Source organism: Canis lupus, chromosome 9 (assembly GCF_003254725.2).
Source record: "Canis lupus dingo isolate Sandy chromosome 9, ASM325472v2, whole genome shotgun sequence".
Classification (NCBI taxonomy): Eukaryota; Metazoa; Chordata; class Mammalia; order Carnivora; family Canidae; genus Canis; species Canis lupus.
In genome coordinates this window covers 19,827,760-19,851,930 of record NC_064251.1, presented here as the reverse complement: position 1 = coordinate 19,851,930, position 24,171 = coordinate 19,827,760, and the positions used below count along the sequence as shown (strand labels likewise).

Below are 24,171 nucleotides of genomic sequence, written 5' to 3'. Positions count from 1 at the left end.
ATTGCCTTTTTTTTTTTTTTTTTGAGAGAAAGAGTGCGTGGGGGTGGGAGTCACAGTGAGGTGGAGGGAAAGAGAATCTTAAGCAGGCCCCATGCCTAGCAGAGTCTTTTGCGGGGCTTCTTCTTTTAACCCCAAGATCATGATCTTAGCCATAATCAAGAGAAGGACACTTAACTAATAACTTCACCACCCAGTGCCCCCCCACTTTTTTTTTTTTTTAATTAATGTATTTCTTTTTTTAAGTAGGCACACACCCAACATGGACTTGAACTCATGACCTTGAGATCAAGAGCCATACTGTCCCGCCAACTGAACTAACCAGGCACCCCTCGTTGCTCATTTTTAGTTGGATTATTTATCTTTTTATTATGTGAGGGTTTTTTTTTTTTAGGTATTGTATTTTTCATATCATTTATCTCCGATTCTTTACTTGCTGATCCTGTTTTATATTTCTAGTATTCTCCTTTTGAGGTGTTTTATTATACTGTAAAATTCTTTTCTCTGTCTGGTCCATTACTTAAGATGGACAGAAAACCTACACCAGAGGAAACATCTTTTTTCTTTTTTTTTAAGATTTTATTTATTCATGAGAGACACAGAGAGAGGCAGAGGGAGAAGCAGGCTGCTTGCAAGGAGCCTGATGTGAGACTCGATCCCAGAACTGGGATCATGCCTTGAACCAAAGGCAGACACCCAACTGCTGAGCCACCCAGGTGTCCCAAGGAAACATCTTTTATAGTACTTGTCTTCTCCCATGCTCAGGGCCATGTCTCCTGGAGGCAGCCACTCTCCTCGAAATATGCTTCTGGGATGCAGATGCAGAAGCGTACACCCTGAGTGGCTCAGTTGGTTAAATGGCTCTTGATTTTAGCTCAGGTCACGATCTCAGGGGATCGAGCCTCATGTAGGCTCCATGCTCAGCATAAACTCTGCTTGTCCCTCGCACCCTCTTGGTTTCTCCCCCACCAGCATAGGCACGCACCCACGCTCTCTGTTATCTCTCAAATAAATAAATAAATAAATAAATAAATAAATAAATAAATCTTTTTAAAAATTTGATCCAAACCCCTTATTTAAAATCCAGCAGTTTGGGGATCCCTGGGTGGCTCAGTGGTTTAGCGCCTGCCTTTGGCCCAGGGCGCAATCCTGGAGACCTGGGATCGAATCCCACGTCGGGCTCCCGGTGCATGGAGCCTGTTTCTCCCTCTACCTGTGTCTCTGCCTCTCTCTCTCACTCTGTGTGACTATCATAAATAAATAAATAAATAAATAAATAAATAAATAAATAAATAAATAAATAAATAAATAAATAAATTAATAAATAAATAAATAAATAAATAAATATAAAATCCAGCAGTTTAAGGGACACCTGGGTGGCTCAGCGGTGGAGCATTTACCTTTGACTCAGGACGTAATCCCTGAGTCCTGGGATCTAGTCTCTCGTTGGGCTCCCTGCATGGAGTCTGCTTCTCCCTCTGCCTATGTCTCTGCCTCTCTCTCTCTGTGTCACTCGTGAATAAATAAATAAAATCTTTAAAAATAAATAAATAAATAATGGATGCCTGGGTGGCTCAGCGATTAAACATCTGCCTTTGGCTCAGGGCATGATCCTGGAGACCCGGGATGGAGTCCCACATCGGGCTTCCTGCATGGAGCCTGCTTCTCCCTCTGCTTATTTATGTCTCTGCCTCTCTCTCTCTCTGTCTTTCATGGATAAATAAATAAATAAAATCTTTAAATAAATAAAATAAAATTAAAATTAAATCCAGCAGTTTGGGGCTCCTGAGTGACTCAGTCAGTGAAGTGTCTGTCTTCAGCTCAGGTCATGATCCCAGGGGCCTGGAATCACGTCCAGCAGGGATTCTGCTTCTCCCTTTCTGTCTGCCTCTCCCTCCTGCTCATGCTCTCTCCCTCTCTCTCTCTCTCAAATAAATAAATAAAATATTTTAAAAAATAAATAAAATCCAACAGTTTTATTTTTTTTTATTTTTTTAATTTTTATTTATTTATGATAGTCACACAGAGAGAGAGAGAGAGAGAGAGAGGCAGAGACATAGGCAGAGGGAGAAGCAGGGTCCATGCACCGGGAGCCCGACATGGGATTCGATCCCGGGTCTCCAGGATCGCGCCCTGGGCCAAAGGCAGGCGCTAAACCGCTGCGCCACCCAGGGATCCCTCCAACAGTTTTACTAACTAAATCGTGGTGTTGGCTGTTCTAGGTCCATTTTTCCAAGCATAACAGACACTTTAAACTTGTTAGTTTCAAGTACATTTTTTTTAATTTCAGGGAAGTTTTTAGTATTTTGCTAGGTTGTATGGTATTTTGTATGGGGATTTTTTGTTTTATTTTTTGTCTTCAGGAACTCCTATTATCTGTATAATAGAACTTCTTTGCCTGTAGTCAGTGTTTGTCACATTGTCTTGAATCTTTTTTATCTCTTCAAGTTTTAACATTTTACAATGAAAGTTTTCAGCCCTGCAACAAAGTCAGAACAATTCTATAGTAAGCACAAGCACATAGATACACCATTTAGATTTTATCATTGACATTTTAATATACTTATTTTATCATAATGGATTTCCATCTTATATTTTTTATTTCAGGTTATTTATAGACATTAGTACCCTTCCTTTTAAATAGTTTAGCATGCATTTCATGCTAGAATTCCATATTTGTTTATAGTGTTTTCCTTTTAATGTCAAATTTATATGCAATGAAACGCACAATTCTCTAGATTATATTCATTGAGTGTTTGGAGGGAGTTAGCTTTACTGAAATATAATATGTGCCTGGGTGGCTCAGTGGTTCAATGTCTTCCTTCAGCTTCCTTCCTGAGCTTCCTTCAGCTCAGGTCATGATGGGATAGGGTCCTAGGATTGAGCCCTGCATTGGGCTCCCTGCTGGGAACCTCCTTCTCCCTTTGCCTACGTCTCTGCCTCATCTCTCATGAATCAATAAATAAAATATATTTTAAAATTTACCTATAAAATTCATTTATTATAAGTGTTTGCTTTCAGTGGTTTGTAGTTAATTCAGAGTTGTGCAACACACATAGCAGTCTAATTTTAGGATTTTCATCACCCCATAAAGAACCTCATGCCCATTTTTAGTCACTCCTTATTCCCACCCTCAGCCTTTAAGCAACCATGGATGTAATTTCTGTCTCACTCTGTTTTCCTTTTCTAGGCATTTCACATAAATGGAGTCATGTAGTATGTGGTCCTTTGTATCCGGCTTTTCTAATTTTGCATGTGTTTGAGGCTCATCGTGGTTGTGGCAGGCCTGTGTCAGTGGCCAGTCTTTCTTACTGCCCAGTAATAGTACATTGACTGCATGTGTTGTGTTCTGCTTACCATTTTATTTACATGGGAATTATTTCATATGGGTTAAATGAGTCACACTGCCATGAACATTCTTGTACAAGTTTTTATCGGGACATACACTTTCATTTCTCCTGGGCATATGCCTAGGAGTGGAATTGCAGAGTCCTGTGTTAACTTAATGGTTAGCATTTTGAGAAACTGCCAAACTTGTTTTCTCAAGTGGCTGCAACATTTTACATTCCTGCCATCCATGGACCAGAGTTCTGGGTTCTCCACAACTAAGCTTCATGAGGGCAAGAACGCTAGTCTCAGATTCATCTTTCTGTGCTGGGGCCTAGCCAGGGCACACCACCCGGAGGCTGTTGGTGAGCATTGCTTGGCTTGCAGGGACTCCCTTAGCCCCTGCTTCTCACTTTGCACCTTTTGTTTTTCTTTCCTAGGGACTCAGCTGGGAGTTTCCGCTTCTCTGAAAAAATGCCGGAAGACCTCAACAGATGCTGGGAGGCAACCCTTCTCTGGAAAGTCCTTTTATCTGGATCTGCCTGCTGGCAAAAGTCTCCAGTTTTTGACGGGGGCCATCCAGCAGCTAGGTGGGGTACGTAATCTACTTCTGACCTGCGATATGTGCCTATGGGGGTTGTAGGGCAGGAGCTGGAGAGAGATTCTCTCTGTGACTTCCATGTATTTTTAGTGGTACAATCAAAGCAATTTTAAGTATAAGCCTTTTTTTTTAATAAAGTTAAAATTTTTTTCCCAGTTAGAAAAGTATCTGAGAAATTTTGCAGAACATAGAACTGTTCCAAGTGAAAACCATCATTTTGATGTATTTTCTTCTGGACTCTTCTCTCTCCCTCTTTGTTTCACAGCTTTATTGAGATGTAATTCAGGGATGCCTGGGTGGCTCAGCAGTTGGGCGTCTGCCTTCAGTTCAGGGCATGATCCCGGGATCAAGTCCTGCATTGGGCTCCTTGTGGGGAACCTGCTTCTTCCTCTGCCTGTGTCTCTGCCTCTCCCTCTCTCTGTGTGTGTGTCTCTCATGAATAAATAAATAAAATCTTTAAAAAAAAATAAAATAAAAATGACATGTACAACAGTCAATTGTAGAACATTTTCATCACCCCAAAAGAAGCCCATACCCATTCTCAGTCACTCCCCATTTCTCATAAACACCCCCAACCTGGGTAAGCATTCATCTATTTATGTATTTTTTTTCCCCTTTATAAAATTTTATTTTATTTTACTTAGAGTAGGGAGGGACAGAGGACAAGGGAGAGAGAATCTTAAGCAGGCTCCACACCCAGTTCAGAGCCACACAGCGGGTTCCATCTTACAGCCCTGAGATCATGACCTGAGCTAAAATCAAGAGTCACATGTTTAACCAACTGAGCCACCCAGGTGCCCCATTGCTTTTTTGTTGTTCATTTTCTGTGTAGCTATGATCATGAATACGTTTTTGATTATCAACTTTTTGCCCATATCCCTAACACATTAGCACTTTCCTATCATTATTGTCTCTCATATACATTATTTATAGCGAGAATTTAATATCTTTGAGTGGATTATTAATTTATTTAATTGTTACCTTATGGACACTGAGATTATTTCGTTATTTTAGATTTTTAAAATAACGGGTGAAAAACTTTGGGTAGGGATGCCTGGGTGGCTCAGCGGTTGAGTGTCTGCCTTTGGCTCAGGGCATGATCCCGGAGTCCTGGGATTGAGTCCTGCATCAGGCTCCTTGCATGGAGCTTGCTCCCTCTGCCTGTGTCTCTGCCTCTCTCACACTCGCATGCGCCCCCTCTCTCTCTTTCTCGCTCTCTCTGTCTTTCATGAATAAATGAATAAAATCTTAAAAAAAAAAAAAGTTGGACACTTAACAACTGAGCCACCCAGGTGTGCTGAGTGTCTAGCTCTTGATTTCAGCTCAGGTCGTGAGATAGAGCCCTGTGATATACTCCACACTGGGCGTGAAGCCTGCTTAAGATTCTTTATCTCCCTCTCCCTCTCCCCCACCCCTACCTGCTTGCATGCAAGTTTTCTCTCTTAAAAAAAAAATTAATTAACTCTTTAAAAAAGGTCTTTTTTCTCATGCTGGTGTCATCAGGGCTCACTCCTGCAGCTACATTTGGGTGGAGGGTCAGCTTGGCTGGAAGAACCAAAGTTGGCCTCACTTACACATCTGGCAGTTGGTGCTGGTTGCCTCTATATGGCTTCTCATGTGTCATTTGAGAAGCTTCTCACATATGTTGTAGGAATGTATAATATCATATGTATGTATAGTAAGCTGAGCCAACCTCTTTATACAGCAGTGTCATGGTAGCTTTCAGAGAAGTTGAAGAGAGAAGCTACAAGGCCTCTTAAGGCATAGGCTCTAGAACATCTTTCACTACATTGCATTATTCAAAAGGAGTCGGATTCAAGGCAATGGAAAAATGGGCTCTGCCTCTTGATGGGAGGAGCAGCAGTCATGTTGCAAAGGGGTAGGTGTACTGGAGTGGAAGGGATGTGCAGCCATTAGCCATTACTCCATTCATACGGGAAAGTCCTTGCCCTGCTCCTACTTGCTAACATTTGTTTTTGCCATATTACAGAAGGTAGATATGCTCATTTAAGCCATAACTTTATTTAAAAATTTTTAAAGATTTTTTTTAAAGATTTTATTTATTTTATTCATAGACACAGAGAGAGAGGCAGAGACACAGGCAGAGGGAGAGGGAGAAGCGGGCTCCATGCAGGGAGCCCCATGTGGAACTCGATCCCAGGTCTCCAGGATCACACCCCAGGCTGCAGGCGGCTCCAAACCGCTGCGCCACCGGGGCTGCCCCAAGATTTTTTTTTTTTTTTTTAACAGAGAGAGAGACAGAGGGAGGGAGAGAGCAGGTGAAACAGTGACAGAGAGAGAGATGGAGGGAGAGAGCAGGTGCAAGCAGGGGAGCGGCAGAGGGAAAGGAAGAAGCAGACTTCACGCTGAGCAGGGAGTCCTGATAAGGAGCTCAGGAGCTCCATCCTAGGACCCCGGAATCATGACCTGAGCCAAAGGCAGACGCTTAACCAGCGGAGCCACCCAGGCACCCCTCAAGCCATAACTTTAAGGATTCTTTTTTTTTTTTTTTTTTTTTTTTTTTTTTTTTTTTTTAATTTTTATTTATTTATGATAGTCACAGAGAGAGAGAGAGAGAGGCAGAGACACAGGCAGAGGGAGAAGCAGGCTCCATGCACCGGGAGCCCGACGTGGGATTCGATCCCGGGTCTCCAGGATCGCGCCCTGGGCCAAAGGCAGGCGCCAAACCACTGCGCCACCCAGGGATCCCTAAGGATTCTTTTTAATTGTGACGAAATGTATATAGCGTAAACTGTGCCATTTTAATCATTTGTAAGTGTACAGTTATCAGCATGAATTCCATTCATGTGGCTGGGCAGCCTTCACTGCTTCCACAGCTTTTTATCCCCAAACAGACATTCTGTAACCAGTGAGCAAGAACTCCCACTTTCCTTTTCTGCAACCCCTGTCACTCAAATCTCCTTTCTATCTCAATAAATTTGCTTATTCTAGAGCCCTCATGTCAGTGGAACCATGAATATTTTTCTGTTGTGTCTGGCTTATTTCACTTAGTATGATCTTTTCCAGGCTCATCCATGTTGTAGCCTGTGTCAGAACTTCATGTCATGGCTGAACAATATTTCACTGTACATATACATCACATTTTGCTTACCATTCATCTTTTGGTCACTTGGGTTTTTCTGCTTTTTGGCTGTTATAAATAATGCTGCAGTGAACATGGCTGTACAAGTATCTGTTCAAGCCCCTGTTTCCAGTCCCTTGGGGTGCATGCATAGAAGCAGAATTGCCAGGTCCTGTGGTAGACCACGTTAACTTTTTTGAGGAACCTAAACGTTTGTTGGTATTGTGTAGTTTTTTTTGGGGGGGGGTTCTTAAGTTCAGTGCCAAGTTTCTTTTTTTTTTTTTTTTTTTTAATTTTTAGTTATTTATGATAGTCAGAGAGAGAGACAGAGAGGCAGAGACACAGGCAGAGGGAGAAGCAGGCCCCATGCACCGGGAGCCCGACGTGGGATTCAATCCCGGGTCTCCAGGATCGCGCCCTGGGCTAAAGGCAGGCACCAAACCGCTGCACCACCCAGGGATCCCTCAGTGCCAAGTTTCTTATCCAGTCACCCTTTAGAGAGGGCCATCATCCAGCCTTATTTTTAGTGGTGTGCTGGAGGTAGAGCCAACTGTTAGCATCTCTTTCCAGTTCCACATTCAGTAACATCATGTTGGTAGCTTGAAATCAACCACAGTGAGAGTGTTCACCCCCCAGAAACCGGCACACACTACAAAGCAGGGCTTTTTCCCTGGAGAGGGGGGTCATTAAGCATTCAGTGCCTTACTGCTGCTTATGTCCATCTTTTCTACTCCCCGCAAATGGGAGTTGTGTCCTTGTGTCTCAGGCACTGTGTTGGGCCCTTGGGATACAAAGATGTGTCAGATCCTCTCAATGCCTGTGAGGAGCTTACAGGTAGGACAAGCAGGCACTTGTGCAGCTGAGTAGTAGCCAGACCCTTTCTTGTTTCATATTTTTGCCTCTTTGGGTAGTGTGGTCCAGATGCCCCAGTGTGTCTTAGCAGGAAAGCCATGGCCTAACTAAGCTATTCTTGTGTCAGGCCCTGTCAGTATGCTCTCACTCTGTGTAGACTCAGACTGGTCAAATAACAAAGCCCATGGCCTTCTGCTGCTGGGTCAAAAGAAGTAGCTCTGGAGACAAAACCTGTATTTTATCTATCTATCTATCTATCTAAACCCTATTATGTTTCAGGATGATGTCTTCTTGGGGGCTCAGTACAGAACTGCATTTGGTCTATTTAAAGACATTGATTCTGAAACTTCTGGCAGCCAAGATTTCCTTCCCTAACCTCTCAAAGTCGATGATTCTACATCTGCCTTTTGGTTTTCAGCCACCTCTGTGATCTGGTTTCAGGTAATTGAGGGTTTTCTGAGCAAAGAAGTAAGTTACATCGTGTCCAGCCGTAGGGAGGCAAAGGCAGAGAGCAATGGGACAAGCCCCAGAGGCTGCCCCAGCCCCAGCGAGGTCAGAGGGCAGACGCCGTCCATAGTCCATCCAAAGGATGGCCACACCAGGCCTTCACAGAAGCCTGCAGACTCGGTAAGAACCTCATCGGGTAAGAAAGGTATGTTCTCTGAACAAAGGAAGTAAGCCTCGGTGGGCCCTTGGGGTGGTCTCCAGCTTTAGTTTCATCTGGTTTAATTTAATCTCATTTGAATTCAGAGACTGAAAATATGTTATCATAGCTCTGGATCTAAAAACCTCAGCAGCTCATTATCCCCATGCTCTCCCTTCTGTGGTACGTTTCACTTTTCCTGGAACTTCCATGTCAGAGGTTCCAAAACAATAGGAAGGTCCTCTGTAAACCAGAGAGGGCTTGTTGAAATTGGCCTAGGCTTATCTGCGGGGGTGGGGGTGGGGGTGGAGATACTTAAAGAGAGGTCTTAGAACATTGGTGACACTTTGACCTCGGGTAAGTTCAGAACGCCTTCTCCACCTGGGTCTAAGCTGCAGCCACCTGTGGGTGACCTGGAACTGTTTGTGGTTTCACCTTTATGCCAGAAGGTTTTCTAGGCACTCGTTCCCCTGCTCCTCAGCTGTCACTGCTCCCAACTTTCTAAGAGACGTGACTCCTAAGACCTCATGAGCACCTGTGTGGAATATCTGTTTGTGCACACCTCATTGCTCTTCTCTCCTGCCAGGTCCCTATGAGCAGAGGGAAGGAGTTACTGCAGAAGGCCATCAGAAACCAGGTGAGTCGAGGGAAGGGGGCTGAAGGTGGGCGGCTCCGGCACAGGGGAGGTTTAACCTTTCTTCTGAGGGTCTTCTCAAGTACTGCTATAAAACGTACCACTTGTGAGATGTCTCATCCTTATTTTCTTACAAATGAGGAAGTAGACCTCAGAGAAGTTAAGTGATTTGTCCAGAGTCACCCAGGGTGGCAGTGGTAGAGTTGGATTTGACTCCCCAATCCTTCCATCTCCAGAGCCCAGCAAGAGCACCTCGAAGGGATGTTGGAGGACGTCTGTGCTGTACATAAGCCAGACTTTGTATGTCTTTTACAAGTAACTATTTATCCCTTTTGCAAGATCCAGAGCCATTAAAGTAAAGTGGTGGGAGGAGGAGTTAAGGTGATCTTATGAGAAAAGTGGGTAGTGACATCGAGAAGGGTGCTCGGGCTATGACAGGGGAAGGTGGTGTCGCTGCACTTGGGGCGGGTGCAGCCTGAGGCAGTCACACCTTCCTGCCTGATCATGATGTCTGTCGCTGCTGTTTGTTGTGTCCTTGCTGGGTGCTGAGAGCTTTCCTCGCAGAGGCCCTCCTGACAGCTCCCTGAGAAGCCTGTGCTGCTTCCTGATCACAAGTGGCTGGGCAGCAGTCTGCCCGTCTGGCAGTGGCCAGTCCATGTGGAGAACAGGGTCCTCCAGTGACTTGAAGTAGACCCTCCCACAACATCTCTTCAGGGGGTGACCCGGAGCCATTCAGGCCCCGGGGAGTCTCTTGCTCCTGCCTGACTGCATCATCCTTCCAGGAGAGCAGCAGTGGAGGAGGTGGCGGGAGCAGCAGTAGTCTCCTGACCAATGCCCGCTCCTGGGGAGTGAGGATCCTGCATGTGGACGGTACCGTTTCTACCTGGGGCTTCTGTGGAGGGGAGGTGGGGACTGGCTGGCAACATCCACTCTTAGAGGGATGTCAGCCAGTGTCAGCTAGCTGAAAGCAGATGTGCTCACTGTGTTGACCCACAAAGGTCGGGTGTGGAGACCAGCGGTAGTGATAGCAGGGCAAAGGTACTGGAAGATGCTCCTTTGTTTAACTGCGCTACATGTAGCTCTCCTCCAGCTGCTGTCATGAACCTGTTTCACAAACACAGAAATCCTCCTACTGCCCACAACCACTGATCAGGTTTTACTCTGTGTTGGGAATTAGCTCAATTAATCCCACTGCAGTCTTTCTTGCCCATTGTACAGATGAGGAAATTGAGTCTTAGATAGTAGGTAAATTATCCATAGTTTTATCAGAAGTGAGGAGTGTGGCCCACATTCCAACCTAGTTTGACCCAACTAAATTTCATGTTCTTTCAGAGCACCTGGCTGGCTCAGTCAGTGAAGCATGTGACTCTTAATCTCGGGATTGTGAGTTTGAACCCCACATTGGGTGTAAATATTACTTAAAAATAAACTCTTTTCTATTTTAATTTTATTTTTGTATATAAAGATTTTATTTATTTATTTGAGAGACAGCACAAGTGGGGAGAGAGGCAGAGGTGGGGAGAGAGAGACAAGCAGACTCCCTGCTAAGCAGGGATCTGGACAAGGGGCTCCATCCCAGGACCCTGAGATCATGACCTGAGCTGAAAGCAGTTGCTTAACCAACTGAACCACCCAGGTGCCCCTAAAATATTTTATTTATTTTAAGTAATCCCTGCACCCAACATGGGGCTTGAACTCACAATACCAAGATTAAGAGTCGATTGATTGGACAGCCTGGGTGGCTTAGCAGTTTAGCACCACCTTCGGTCCAGGGCGTGATCCCGGAGAACCAGGATCGAGTCCCATGTTGGGCTCCCTGCATGGAGCCTGCTTCTCCCTCTGCCTGTGTCTCTGCCTCTCTCTCTCTCTCTCTCTGTGTCTCTGTGAATAAATAAATAAAATCTTAAAAAAAAAAAAAAAAAGAGTCAAATGATCCACTGACCAAGCTAGCCAGGTACCCCAAAAATAAAATCTTAAAAAAAATTTTTTTGCATGTTCTTTGTTTTATGTAGGGTTGCCTCACAAGGTAACCACCTATTTGCAGGTTGTAATAAATTTACGTTAGAATAGCTGTCCTGAATGGGCTGGCTTTGAAGGCCCTCATACCCAGTTCTACTTTGAGTCCAGAGGTCCCCCCCACCCTTTTTTTGTTTTCTGAAGATTTTATTTATTTGTTTGACAGAGAGCGCAAGCAGGAGGAATGGCAGACAGAGAGTGAGAAGCAGGCTCCCCGCTGGGCAGGGAACCCAAAGCAGGGCTCCATCCCAGGACCCTGGGATCATGACCTGAGGTGAAGGCATACACTTAACCAGCTGAGCCACCCAAGCACCCCTAGGGTTTTCTCCTAATGACATCGTAGGGGCTGATCCAGATCCAGCTCAAGATGTGCCTGAGTGTTAGAGAACTGTGCTCAGGAAGATCCTGGTCTGGGATGTGGGGGGCTCCATTGTTACTGGAAAATCAGCCATTTCTGATGTGGTCTAATTTTCTGCCTTCCTGTGTGTAAGAGAAGCTCCTGCTGGGACTTCCATCTAAGGCTGCATCTGAGTAACTCACATGGCTGGTCTCCCCCATGGAAGCAGCTCTTCAGTGGTACCTAAAACCCTTGTGAGCAGGAAGGCACCTCCTATTCAAGAGCTATACTCAGTGCTACCAAATAGCGTGAAGCCAGCTTAGGTACTTTTCCAAGGATAGAGGACGCAGCCCTTTATTATCAATAGGTGCAGAGATGACACATAACCAGAAGGTGGCAGGCAAGGCTGGTATGACCCAGTGGGCCAGGCCTTGAGAAGTTTAGCCCCCAGCCCCAGGAAGGAGCCATGCTGGGGAAATAAGGAATGGGAGCCTTTGGCCATAGTCCTCTGTTTCCTCCACAGAAATGCTGATGCATGTGCAGCAACTGTCTCTCAACGCTCTATGTGTGAAGAAACAAGGGCTGAAGAAGAAGCCAGAGGTAGATTGTCCTACTGAGCTGAAGGGAAACGGATGGCTTGCAACAGCAAAGTCTGCGACAACTTTGGTGAATCCATGACCTACGCAAGCCATGTCTTCTGGCCATCCTGGAAAAAGTACAAGGAGTGCAGCCTCTCAGCATGTCCCTGGTGTCCATAGCCTCTCCTTTCAGTGCTCCCTACAAATCTCCCATGATACACTGAGGCATTCACCGTGGCCTAGGCCAGGGACTGCCTGTGGGTAGTCCTGGCCTAGATAAAACATAAATGCTCATGGCCTGCTGGCCAGGCTGCCATTCTGGGGACAGCTCTTGGCCCAGGAATGAGCCTGCAGATTGTATGGGTGGGGGCAGGGGATGTTGCAGTTTGAAAGAGCTGTCACCTTCCAAATTCTTATTTGGCTTTTCCTTCCTTTGCTGGAGTTAGAACTGTGTGTACCACACATCAAGAGAGCCCCAGCTGATTTTTAAAGCCACGGTGTCTTCACCTAGCCTGACTCTGAGGAAGGATTAAGCCTTATAGGCCCACCCCAAGGCCTCCTGGCACCCAGGAGCAGGGCCAACAGTGGTAGCAAACCAGTCTGTGCAAGGTGGAGCCCTCCACCTCAGTGCCCCTTGCCCCACACCCTCTGGTCTGCGAATCTTTGGGATTCTGCTGCTGTTAGATAGATTTGCATTGTTCACAATTCAAAAGGTTGTATGATGAAAGTCTTTCTCCCCTGTGACTCCTTTTCCCCAGCCATTGAGCTTCCTCCCTGAGATAAGCAGCGTGAACCGTTTCTTGGGTATCCTCCCAGGATCCAGGCTTATACAAGCAGTTAGGTCAGAAGGTACCCCCCCTTTTATGTAAATGCAGGGAATTTTTACTTTGCTTTGTTCACTTACTAATCTATTTTGTAGATACTCGGGTCTTCCAGAGTGAGTTGTGGGTGCAGTCTGCTGATATTCAAGGGGATAGGGAAAGCTTCTTTGGGTTGTTTGCCCTGGAGGTGTGGCCTGGAGGAGAATTCAGAACTTCTGTGGGCCCAGAGGTATAGTCATGGGCTCATTGGATCTCTCCTGTCTCCCTCCCTGCTGAATCCTACTGATTTCTTGTTTTTTTCCATTTAGTTTGTAATATTAGCTTTATTTGACCTTGACCTAAACACTGGTCTTGACCAACAGGGTCCAAATACACAAAACAGGGCACAGGAATGTGAGAGGCATGCGCTTCATGTTTGTCTTGTAAGCTGACCTGGAACGACAGCAGTGCCTAGAAGATGCAAAGTGCCATGCATGGGCATCTGCTCTGCTTCAGGTCTATCACCTACTCCCTTTGCATCTGTCTGTCCATTGTCGCCATGACGGTGAGGCAGGCAGGTGCTCCTCACACCCTGGGCTGCACAGCGCGGGCCTGCACCCAGGTCCGGGGGCTCTGTAGCTTCTGCTCTTGGCTGTGTCCTGCGTTCCCTCCACAAAATCAGCTGCCATTGAGATGCACACGTGGGGCTTGCCAGTCATCACGTCCCCGGGGAGGCAGAGGGAGCCATTGTGTTGGGTCTGTTCTAGCTCAGGGCCCAGCCAACAGCAGGAAGCAAAGTGGGGCAGATTCACAGCAACTCGCCTCACCAGGCCCGCTTCCTCGACCCTCTAGCTCCCTTGCATCCTTAACCTATTTTCCCTTTCCATTTAGGGAACGTGTCCAGCAGAGCCAAGAACGCGGAAAGGTCAGTGTGGTAGCTTTCCTCATCTAATTGCAGTCCCTCCCTCCTAAACGCTTCCCCACGGCTCCCTCTGTGGCAGCATCTGCTCGCTTTTCTGCGGCAGGAAGCAAGTCCAGGTTGTGTTGTCCTGTTGTGTTTGCAGGGCCTGAGCTTTGAAGACGAGAGGGCGGGAGAAGGGTATCCATGAGCGAGCCCAGAGCCGCCCAGCCAGAGCTTTTCTTTAGCGCCAAGACCCCACATGGCTGCTCTGGCTCTCGTACCCTCTGCCTATTCCTGGGCATTGACCAAAGTTCGGCCTCCTTTTCCTTCTGATTCAGGAGCAGTTTGGGGTGGGCAGTTTGACAGCTGCCTACCACTCTCCCAAATGCCACACTCCCTGAAACTGACAAACAGGCAGATTGACAGCCCGGCTCCTGGCCCCTCTTGGACCACAAGAGAGTTTCTCCCCGTGGATGTTTCTCCCAAAGATGCTCTTTAAGTGGCATTTATTCGTGCACAAGCAGGAGCTAAGAAAAGTCACTTGGCACCTCTCATATTCAAAATTCAAGGAAATCTGTGGGGGAATTGATTTTAATCACTGTCTCAGTTAATTAGAAAGACAAGAAATCGCCCCCAAAAAGTAATTAATGGGAGCTGCTGCCTTATGAGGAGTGAGGCTGCTTTTTGCTTGGGCGCTAGCAGAACCTCGAGCAGGTCTGTGAGTGAGGAGGCGCCACTCCAGGCGGATCTGGGGGCTGCTAGGTCTGCCCGGGCTCCCAGCCTGCTTTGGGTGTCCTTCTGACAGGGCTTCTGTGGGAAGTAGAAGTGGCTCTTAATACCTAAGAGATTTTGTAAACTATGTGAATAACTAGCTAGTAGAGGTTGAATCTCTTGATTAACAGCAAATTCATCTTCCCAGCACCTCTTTGATCCTGTCCATCTCTGCCCCACTGCTATGATCCATAAACATTCTCCAGCCCTCTTCCTCCCTGCTTTTCTGCAGAAAACCTAGGATCCTCCTGAGGTGTCCTGCCTGAGAGTGTTCTCAGGCCCCTCAGGATTCTGAAGCAGCAAGAGGGAATGTCGGGGAAGGACCTGAGGCTTTTAGCCCAAACCAGCTGGGGCCAAACTCTGCCCCTACCCCTGCTCTAGTCAGGTTTCTAACCCTCAGCTGACAGCCTCCAGAACCCACACACAGAGCAGGGTCCTGTGTCCAGCTTTGGGGTGGGGGGCACTCCGTGGCCTCTCTCCCGTAAAGGAACTGTCACCCAGGGTAGAGGCCAGAGGAGATAGAGGTAGGTGCCTGACCTCAGCCAAATGGAAAGGCATGCTTTGGGGTGGCGTGGGCTCCAGCTCTGCATAGCTCTTGGACCTTGGCAGAGCCTCGCCTCTGAGCATTTCCTGTGCGTGTAGCGCGGGCCTGGCACCGTAGCCAACAGATGGCTAATGTGCGCATTCTTCCTTTCCAGTGGCCAGGCTGAAGGCACCATTCCTCAAAATTGAAGATGAGAGCAGGTGAGTGGTGGGGGGACCCCATCTCCCTCCCCTCAGCCCACCGGGCTGCAAGGAAGAGAGGTGCTCAGGGGCCCCAAGCTGATGGGGTCATGGAGCCCCTCAGCCCTACACCTTCATCTTCTCCAGAAGCTGCTCTTTCCCCCTGTCCTGGAGAAGTCTCCAACAGACCAGGAGGAGCCTCTGAAGGTGGCATTACACAGTTGGCCCTCCTCTTGGTCATGAGTCAGAGGTTAGTGACCTGTGTGTGCATTACCTCCTTTTAATGCTCTGCTTTTATGAGCACACGATGTCCCGCCCAGGCTCATAGCTCCTTGTTTCCCCCTGGGCGTTCACTGGCACTTCCTACCAGACCCGTGCTGGCCCAGGACACTGCTAGAATGGTCCTCTTGGCTGAAGCCAGGGTACTGGGGGTGGTGCTGGTGATTCCCTTGTCCAATCGTCTTGAACTGGAAGCCTTTCTGTTTGGCTGTGCAAAACCAATTTCTGACACATGTGATCTTGTGGGGACCCTGGGAAAGAGTGGCATGAGGATAGCCTAGTGGGGAAACTGAGGTCAGAGAAATTAAGGGACTTATATACAGCCATTTGGCCAATGAGTCTTAGCCCAAGGTCAGCATCCAGGGTCCTGCCTGGTGTCCTTGCCTGGTGTCATCTTCACCCTGCCCTGTCTGTCCACCAGCGGGCCCCTTCTCATCTAGAGCAGGAGGGACATGTTGATAACCTGTGAGCTGTCAGGCCCCTTGGTTATCATTGATTCTCCAGTAAGTCCTAGATCAGAAACCTGTAAATCCATAATCACTTCAAAATAAAAAGTTGGGTGTTTGTTTGTTTGTTTGTTTGTTTTTAAAGATTTTAGGGATCCCTGGGTGGCGCAGTGGTTTGGCGCCTGCCTTTGGCCCAGGGCGCGATCCTGGAGACCCAGGATCGAATCCCACGTTGGGCTCCCGGTGCATGGAGCCTGCTTCTCCCTCTGCCTATGTCTCTGCCTCTCTCTCTCTCTCTATGTGACTATCATAAATAAATAAAAATTTTAAAAAAAAATAAAGATTTAAAAAAAAAAGATTTTATTTATTCATGAGAGAGAGAGAGAGGTAGAGACACAGGCAGAGGAGAAGCAGGCTCCATGCAGGAAGCCTGATGTGGGGCTCGATCCCGGGACTCCAGGATCACACCCTGGGCCGAAGGCAGGCGCCAAACAGCTGAGCCACCCAGGGATTCCACTGTTTTTGCTTTTTTAAGAAAAAGCCCACATGAACCCAGCAGAAACTCTTAGAATCAGAGCTTTCTAGGTCCTTTCGTCTCAGTATAGGCAGCTATAAGGCCCAATACTGGGGGCCTGCCTATCCTCCAGGGGACTTAGGTTTCCTTCTTGGCACTTGAACACAGTGGAGAGTTGGCTTTGATGGCCGGAACATGAGTGGAAGGAAGGCAGGGAGATACTGAGGATCTCTCTTCTCCAGTTCCTATAGAATGGAGGGTACACGTCCCCTACCCCAGCCCTGTCACTACCAGTTAAACACAAGTAGTTATGGCTTGTACACACCGCCAGTGCCTCAGTATCACAATGAGCATGGCAGGCACACAGCATTTCCAGAGGGGCATACATTGTTGGTGTGCCCCTGGCATCATAGGCGAGAGCGGGGATGAGGCTTCTTGTGGTTCTGTTTATGTACTCTCCTGAAGCTCGGTAGCCTTACCAACCTCAACTTTGCAGCCTTCCGAGCAGAAACAAAACACTGAAGAAGAAGAAGAAAGAGGGTAGTACTGTGGCTGTGAAGGGTGCCTTCTTCTCCTAAGGGCCTGAGAAGACTCATGTATTTCTTTAAAAAAGATTTTATTTATTTATTCATGAGAGACACAGAGAGAGAGAAAGGCAGAGGCACAGGCAGAGGGAGAAGCAGACTCCATTCAGGGAGCCCGATGTGGGACTGGATCCCGGGTCTCCAACATCAGGCCCCGGGCTGAAGGCGGTGCCAAACTGCTGAACCACCGGGGCTGCCCAGACTCCTGTATTAATTCACCCCTGAGGCCACAGGACTCTCACCATGCTCCCCCTCCCCCCACCCATACACACACACCAGGAATCCCTGGCCCGTGATCTCCCCTGGAGCAAAGGCCGTAACAACCAAACGCAGCATGCCTGCCAGCTACAGCAGCAGGCTTTGCCCAGGATCCACAGATCACCAGACCTGGCCCTGAACATTTCTTGAATGTGAGCAACTTGGCAAACCACCAAAACCACTCAGTGTAGATCTGACTATCCAGAACCTTCACTGTGCTTCTCTTTTCCATTCAGAATGCCTCCCCTCAGGTGGTAACAGAGGAGTAGCCCAGAGCAAAAATGTTCCTCTTCATGGAATAGAAAAGTCACTGTTCTGGTTTAAATATTCCTTCATTAAGGGCTGCCAGGCTAGAGTCCTCAAAGGTGGTTAGGGTCAGGAAGCAAAGTGGAAAGATGGATCAGGAGTCGAAGACATGGCTTGTTGCCTGGTCTGGACCACTTAACAGTCGTGAGCCCTTGGACAAGTCACAAAACGTTTTGGGCTTCGGTTCCTCTTCTGTAAAATGGGCTGACACCGCTTGTTCCTCTCAGCTCAGATGAGGCAGAGAGAGTAGACCGGCTTGATGAGTAGCCAGGGAGTGCATCAGTCTTACCAAGAAGGATGGGGAGGGTTTGGTTTTAGAACTGAAGAGGTATATGGGGGAGAAGCCACTTTCTCAGGATCAGGATTCTGAGGGTTTGGGCTGGGCCTCTCCTCCCCCTCTTCCTGCCCCCACAGTAGTCAAAATGAAGTTCTCTGTGTTTCAGGAAGTTTCGTCCCTTCCACCATCAGTTTAAGTCCTTTCCTGAAATTTCTTTTCTGGGACCCAAAGATGCAAGCCCCTTTGAGGCCCTGATGACCCCGAGCATCTTGCTTCATACCAGGTGGGTGTTCCTGGTCTGAGTACCTAGGGCTGGCTGCAGGAAGGGTCCTTCCCCCCGGGGAGTCTGCTGGTCCAATTTGGGAATGGCCATGTGTTCACTCCTGAGGCAAAGCCTGTTCGGGGAACTTCGCCCAGAGAAGAGAGATACTAGGAGTCTTCATCCATTTTACTTGGTGTTCTCCATCCCTACTAAGGAATTTGACTTGTGTCCAGAGGGCAACAGGCTAGTTTCTGAAACTCAGATCTACACACCACCCTTACCAGAGTACCCTGGGCTCCCATTAAAGATGCAGGTTCTCAAACTCCACATCTACAGAATCATGGTCTCTGATGATGGAGCCCTGAAAACTGCATTCTTATGAGCTCCACGGGTGATCTTTATGCACATCAGAATTGGAGACCTTTGTAGCTAAACATCAGGAATAACCTGGGGGCAGGGGATCTAGGGACCTACGACATTGTGTAGCTCAGAGTGGCTGGTAGGCTTGTGGGTGTTCCTTCTCTGCAGATGTGTGAGAATTTGAACCTTCACTGAGCAGAGGGCAGAAGGGATATGGCTCGGGGGATGGACCCAGATGCCTTCTTGGACCTGTTCTAACTTCTGGATCACAGGGTTAGTTCACAGGAGAACAGGCCAGGCAGATTCCCAGCATGAGAGTTCCCAGGGCCAAGAAGGGCCTGTGGATCCCCCCAGCAGACAGAGACCATGAACAAGCCAAAGTGACGGCCAGGTACCCCGCATACCTTTCCCAGAAGGTGCAGGGGACACCAGTGGGTGGTGTCAGGGCTGGGATGGCTGCAGATTGCAGAGGAACAGAGGTTGTAAAAGAAAGATAGTGAAGCGTTGGGTGTCTGCATGGGAGAAGTATGGGGAGAGAGCAGCCCGGGGTCAGGGGCAGGATGGGAGGTTTGGGGGGGTGAGAAAATCTATGAGAGGAAGTGTTTAATTTTTTAAATTTAAAAGTGAGTAGTGTACTTTGGTTCCAAATCCAAGAATTACAGAGGGTTTAAGGTGAAAAGTCTGTATTCCATATCTCCCCTCCAATCTCCAGATCATGGCTATGTCCAGAGAGAGTTTGTGTGGTCGGAAGTACATCACATATCCTTTGCTTCTCTTCTGTAAAGAGGGGTTGAACAGTGGCTGGGCTGGACCTAGCCTTTCCCACTTGATGTATCCTAAATGAACTTCCCATTAGTACCTAGAAAACATCCTCATTCCCTTTCATGGCTTCAAGGTCTTCCATTGTATAGTCTTACTGTGTTTTCTTTAATGAATCCCTTATTGATGGATACTTAGATTTTTCCAGGCTTTTGCTGTTACAAATAATGCTGCGGTGAATAGTCTTAGAGTGAATTTGTAGAATAAATTCCTAAAAGCAGAGGTGCTGGGTCCAAGGGTTCCTGCATTTATAACGTTGATAAACACAACCAAATTGGTTCTCACATCGTGCCTGGGCCTGTCACCTCCTGCCTGGGCTGCCACTCAGAGCTGTCCCCCGTGCCACCCTCCACCAGCCTGCTAGGTTAAAAACTGTCTCTTGGTATGATCTGCATGGTCATTTTTTCTCATTATGAATGAGGTTAAGTACATTCGTATGTTTGATTATTTGAGTCTCTTTCTATGTGAACCTTTTTTATATCATTCATCCATTTTTCTTTTCATTGATTGCTTTTCTTATTGATTTGTAAGGAGCCCTTCATGCATTAGGGAAACAAGCCCTCTGTGTTATTAATTATAAATACTCCTACACTCACACCCTGCCCTGTCTGTGATTTGTCTTCTGTTTACATTTTCTGCCATGCATACATTTCTTTAGATTGCATGTAGTTGAATTTATCAGCTTTTTTCTGTTTTCTGGGTTTTGCATCATGCTTAGAAAGCCCTCACAGGGGACTATTTTGGACTTTGTTGAGTTTGCTCAGACAGCCAAGCAGCCGCTAAAAATATGGGCCTGAAATTCAGACGAGAAGTCGGGTTCAAGAAAGAGATTAGAAAGTCCCCGGTGAAGGTGACAGCTGTGCACAGGGCAAGCCAGCGTGAGGGAGGAGACAGCCTGAGCCAGAGGAAGGGGACAGTCCAAGTAGGAGAGGCCAGGAATAGCACAGTCCCCTCACTGCCACCGAGGCCTTTCCCCTTTCATCCTGCAGGGCAGATGGACATAGGTTCAGATGTGAGCTCGAGCTGGAAGAGTCCTAGGAGGCCTTCTTGCTGCCACTGGCACCCGTCCTCACCTGTGCTTTGCAATGTTAGGGCAGTGACAGGACAGAGATCTCTCACCTTCCTCATTGGCACTCCTGCCACCTCTGGACAAGGGTCCCAAGTGTCAGTAGGCCTGCCAATGTCTGTCAGCCCCTCTGAGGGCCCCCACAGTGACTGCTTTCTTGCCCTCGCCCCCAACCCACGCTTTCTGCAGAGAACCCAAGGACCGAGAGCCAAGCCCAAGATCAGCCACCTGCACCCTGCCTAGGAGGAGGAAGGGCTTCTGTGAGTGCTGCCAAGAGACCTTTGAGGAGCTCCATGCGGTGAGCCCTCCCTGCCAAGCAGCTTCTCCCGGGCTGCTCTGACAGCACCTTTCCTACCCAGCCTGTACCCCACTCGCATCCCACCCTGGTCTTGCCTAATGAATGCCCTGTGCCCCTCTCACCCTGGGCAGCATCTCCGGAGCACCCAGCACCAGGGCTTTGCCTCGGAAGCCCACCCATATGCAGAAGTCGATCGGCTCATCGCCCAGCTCAGCCACAGCTTTGCCGATGCCCCCTTCCAGACCAGCCTGCCCAGGTGAGTGCTTTTTGTGCGGCCCTGCCGGCGAGGCAGGCGCAGCCACATCCTCGCTCTTGCTGCTGCCCGTTCTTGGGGAGAAGGAGCCCTCAGGCTGATGACGCCAAGGACCAGGCTGTGGCGCTTTTCTCCTAACCACCATCTTCCGTCCTGTTTCTTTTGGGGATTGGTGGGGGTTGGGAGCCCTCCATCTGTGGCTCCAGCTGACAGGGACTGGGCCCACACCAGCACGTTGCTCCTTCCTAATGCACAGGCATTGCAGTGCTTGTGGGGGTGGGGAGAGCAGTTCAGCCGTTGCTCTTGCATGTGCCTGGTAATGTGCCTGTGTGACCTTCTAGAAGCAGAGAAGGGAATTCCTGGGTCCCTCCCAGATGGGGATCTCTCTGCCGTTCTAGAAGTTACCCCCAGAAAGAAGGATTGCAGGGGGTTCTCCAAAATCCCAGAGCCCTCTGAGCTCACCTTCCCTGCTGCCGACCAAAGAGCTGTGGCTTCCCCTCTCAGGCCAAGTCTTCACCTCCCTGGGCTCAGCTTGGAAAGCCAGGCTTTGTGCTGCATTCTCTAGCCGCCAAAGGGCACAGCCTCCGCTGCAAAGTTATTAAATGGAACAGCCTCTAACCTGTTCCTCTGGCCAGCCCAGACCACAGGCCACAGAGCCAAGAGAGGTGTAGATAGTAGTGGCCGCCACTGCAGGGGCAGCCTGAGAACAGACCTTCCACAGAGCCCCAAAGTGGGCCACTCTCTTCATACCAAAACCCAGGAGGGCAGCGCCATGGGTGCCCTGTCCCAGGAAGATCCCAACTTGCCGTGTGCTCTAAGGTGAGCCTTGAGGCCCACTGGATGCTTCTGTTTCCACAGGCAGCCAGGCTCCCCATCTTCAGATGGTGAGCCTCTGTGGCCTGAGACTCTGCCTCTCAGCCAGCCCTCTCATCCATGCAAGGCAGCATCTCCCAGTATGAAAGAGGACAAGCACCAGGCCTCGGGCGCCGGAGAGCCAGATGGAACAGTGGATAGCATGAAGTCACCCACAGAACCTACGGAGACTGGCAAGATGCTGGGACCAGCAGCAAGCTACCAGGAGCTAGGGGGATCAATTGATGTCATTGCAGACTCCCCAGGGACACCAGTGTCTAAGAGCCCTGTACACGAGTGCCTCCTGACAAGCTCTGGTTCTGCAGAATTCTCAGGCCTGGACGTGGCACTTGTTGGCCACAAGCGGAAGGTTCAGTTCCCCAATGGCAATCCTGAAAAGAGGTCAGGGGTCTCTCAGCCACAAGCCTCATTCTTTGTCCCGAGAGCCAGTAGTCCTTGTGGCACCAGGACAACCAGTGGCAGGCCTCTCCTCTCCCTTCCCCTCCCAGGCCATGAGCGCAGGCCTTTGACTTCCTTCCTCCCCGTGTGTCCCCCACAGACCTGCCTCTCTCTCCCGGACTCCTTCCCCTGGCAGCCCCCAGATAGGCCAGCAGAGTGCTGGGCCGCACAGCCCCCTTGGCCTGGGGGAGGATGGCCCCCCGGGTCTGAGGAGTCTGAGCGAGCAGCCCCCGGCCCGTCTGCAGCTGGCTCCAGGCCAGCTGTCAGCCCGTCTGCACTCAGCAGCTAACGTGCAGCCCGCAGGAGAACCTGCAGAGAGCCAGTCTACCTCTGTCCCCTGCCCTCTGCCAGCCAGCTGGGGGGGGGCAGCTGTTCTCAGTGGTTCTAGGCCCCCTAACCTCCCTGTCTCCCAGCACTAGCAGAGAACTGCTCCCGTGAGTTCTCTGGGACATGCAGCAACTCTGGACTTGAGGGCCAGATACACCGGTACAAGTTCTACCTCTGCTGAGTACTGCACGCCCGGCCAGGGCAGACCAGACACAAGGAGGACAGCACCTCAGGGGCTCCCCACAAGAACCAGAAGAGCCCAGGGGGCCTGGCCTCTGAAGTCAAAGCAAACAGCTGTTGTCATGGCCAAGCTCTGTGGGGTTGACAGAGCTGGTCCACCCACTCCCTGGCCTTTGGGGTGGGACCAGAAGAGTCTGGGCTGGGGGCAGCCCTCTGCCCCCACCTCCAGCTGTGTCCCGGGCAGGCAGAGGTCTACAGTGGGCCCCTCCGTCCACGCCAGCCGCCCGCACCTGGAGGCAGAGGCAAAGTTGGCATGGGGAGGAACCACAAAGAAGCTAGGAGCAGCAGGATCCCCGGCCTGGCTTCCTGTCCCTCTGTAGGCACTCGCCTCTTGCAGAGCTGGGTTTCGGTGCTCCCCACCCCCACCCCAGCCTCCTTTCCCAGGAGCATGTGGCTCTCCTGCTTTCTGAAATGCCTGTTTGTCCCTTCCCCCAGCCCCCCACGCTCGTGCACACAGATCCTCAGGAACATATGAAGCAGAGGAGGGGCTGACTGCAGCACCTCCAGAGCTCCCTGGCCCCCGCATTTGGTGGGAGCCCAACACTGAATGGACCTTTCCCCTGAGCCCAGGTTATGGCCAGATGCCCCCCTCTAGGGACCCCTCCACTCTTCCCTGGCTGCCCACCCCCCTCAACCCATTTCTGCTGTTCCAGGGTCAGCGGTTCACCTGCCAACTTCTGCATCACCCTCTTCCCTCCCTCCTTCCCTAAGGACCTCCCCCCATTTCTTTCAGCCAAGCCATTAATCTGCAGACAGAGATGGGTTTGCTATTGATTCTTTGGCCACTTTTTTTTTTATTACATTTTGTGCTGTGGTTCTTCTCACCCTTCTCTGCCTCTGTGTGTTTGTTTCTTTAAATGTTGAAGCTACAAGAAGCCTGGTGCTATTCTGTGTCTCACTTTGGAGGAAGAAAGTGGGGCCTAGCTGTGGGTGAGGACCAGAGTTGTTACTTTGGAAATAGAGCAACTGTGTGTACAACCCTCATAGAGGTCATGTTTGGCCTTTTTATGCCATTCCTGTTAAACTTCACAATTAATCTTGGTTCGGAACTGTAAATAAATTTGTTAATAACAAATAGCAGAGGATAAAGCTGGAGTGCAGTGTGTCAGGCCTCAGTGTACCATCCAGTGACCCAGAGCAGGGCGGCGGGCCCAGCATACATGGGCAGAGTGAGTGGCCAGCAGGATGGGTGCCCCCTGCAAGGGGGAAAGCATATGTCAGAGCCACCACCCTCCCCGGCCCAGTCCCTGAGGGCTGCATCTGTCCCATCTCCCCTGGTCGGTCACTACGTTCTGCTGCCCACTGAGTG

The 24,171-nt window shown here is 49.1% G+C and overlaps 1 protein-coding gene across 1 annotated transcript in view; it reads left to right on the top strand.

Moving 5' to 3' along the window:
• Window positions 1-23,951, top strand: part of DBF4B (DBF4 zinc finger B) — a 35,773-nt gene extending 11,822 nt beyond the window's left edge. Inside the window, 12 exon segments of the mRNA XM_049113998.1 lie at window positions 3,765-3,919; window positions 8,301-8,486; window positions 9,089-9,139; window positions 9,919-10,006; window positions 12,013-12,089; window positions 13,759-13,792; window positions 15,238-15,283; window positions 18,093-18,209; window positions 20,623-20,731; window positions 20,863-20,987; window positions 21,843-22,538; window positions 22,540-23,951. Of these exon segments, the coding sequence (XP_048969955.1) occupies window positions 3,765-3,919; window positions 8,301-8,486; window positions 9,089-9,139; window positions 9,919-10,006; window positions 12,013-12,089; window positions 13,759-13,792; window positions 15,238-15,283; window positions 18,093-18,209; window positions 20,623-20,731; window positions 20,863-20,987; window positions 21,843-22,538; window positions 22,540-22,714 (1,859 nt within the window). The 3' untranslated portion in view covers window positions 22,715-23,951.
• Window positions 23,952-24,171: the final 220 nt, after the last annotated feature.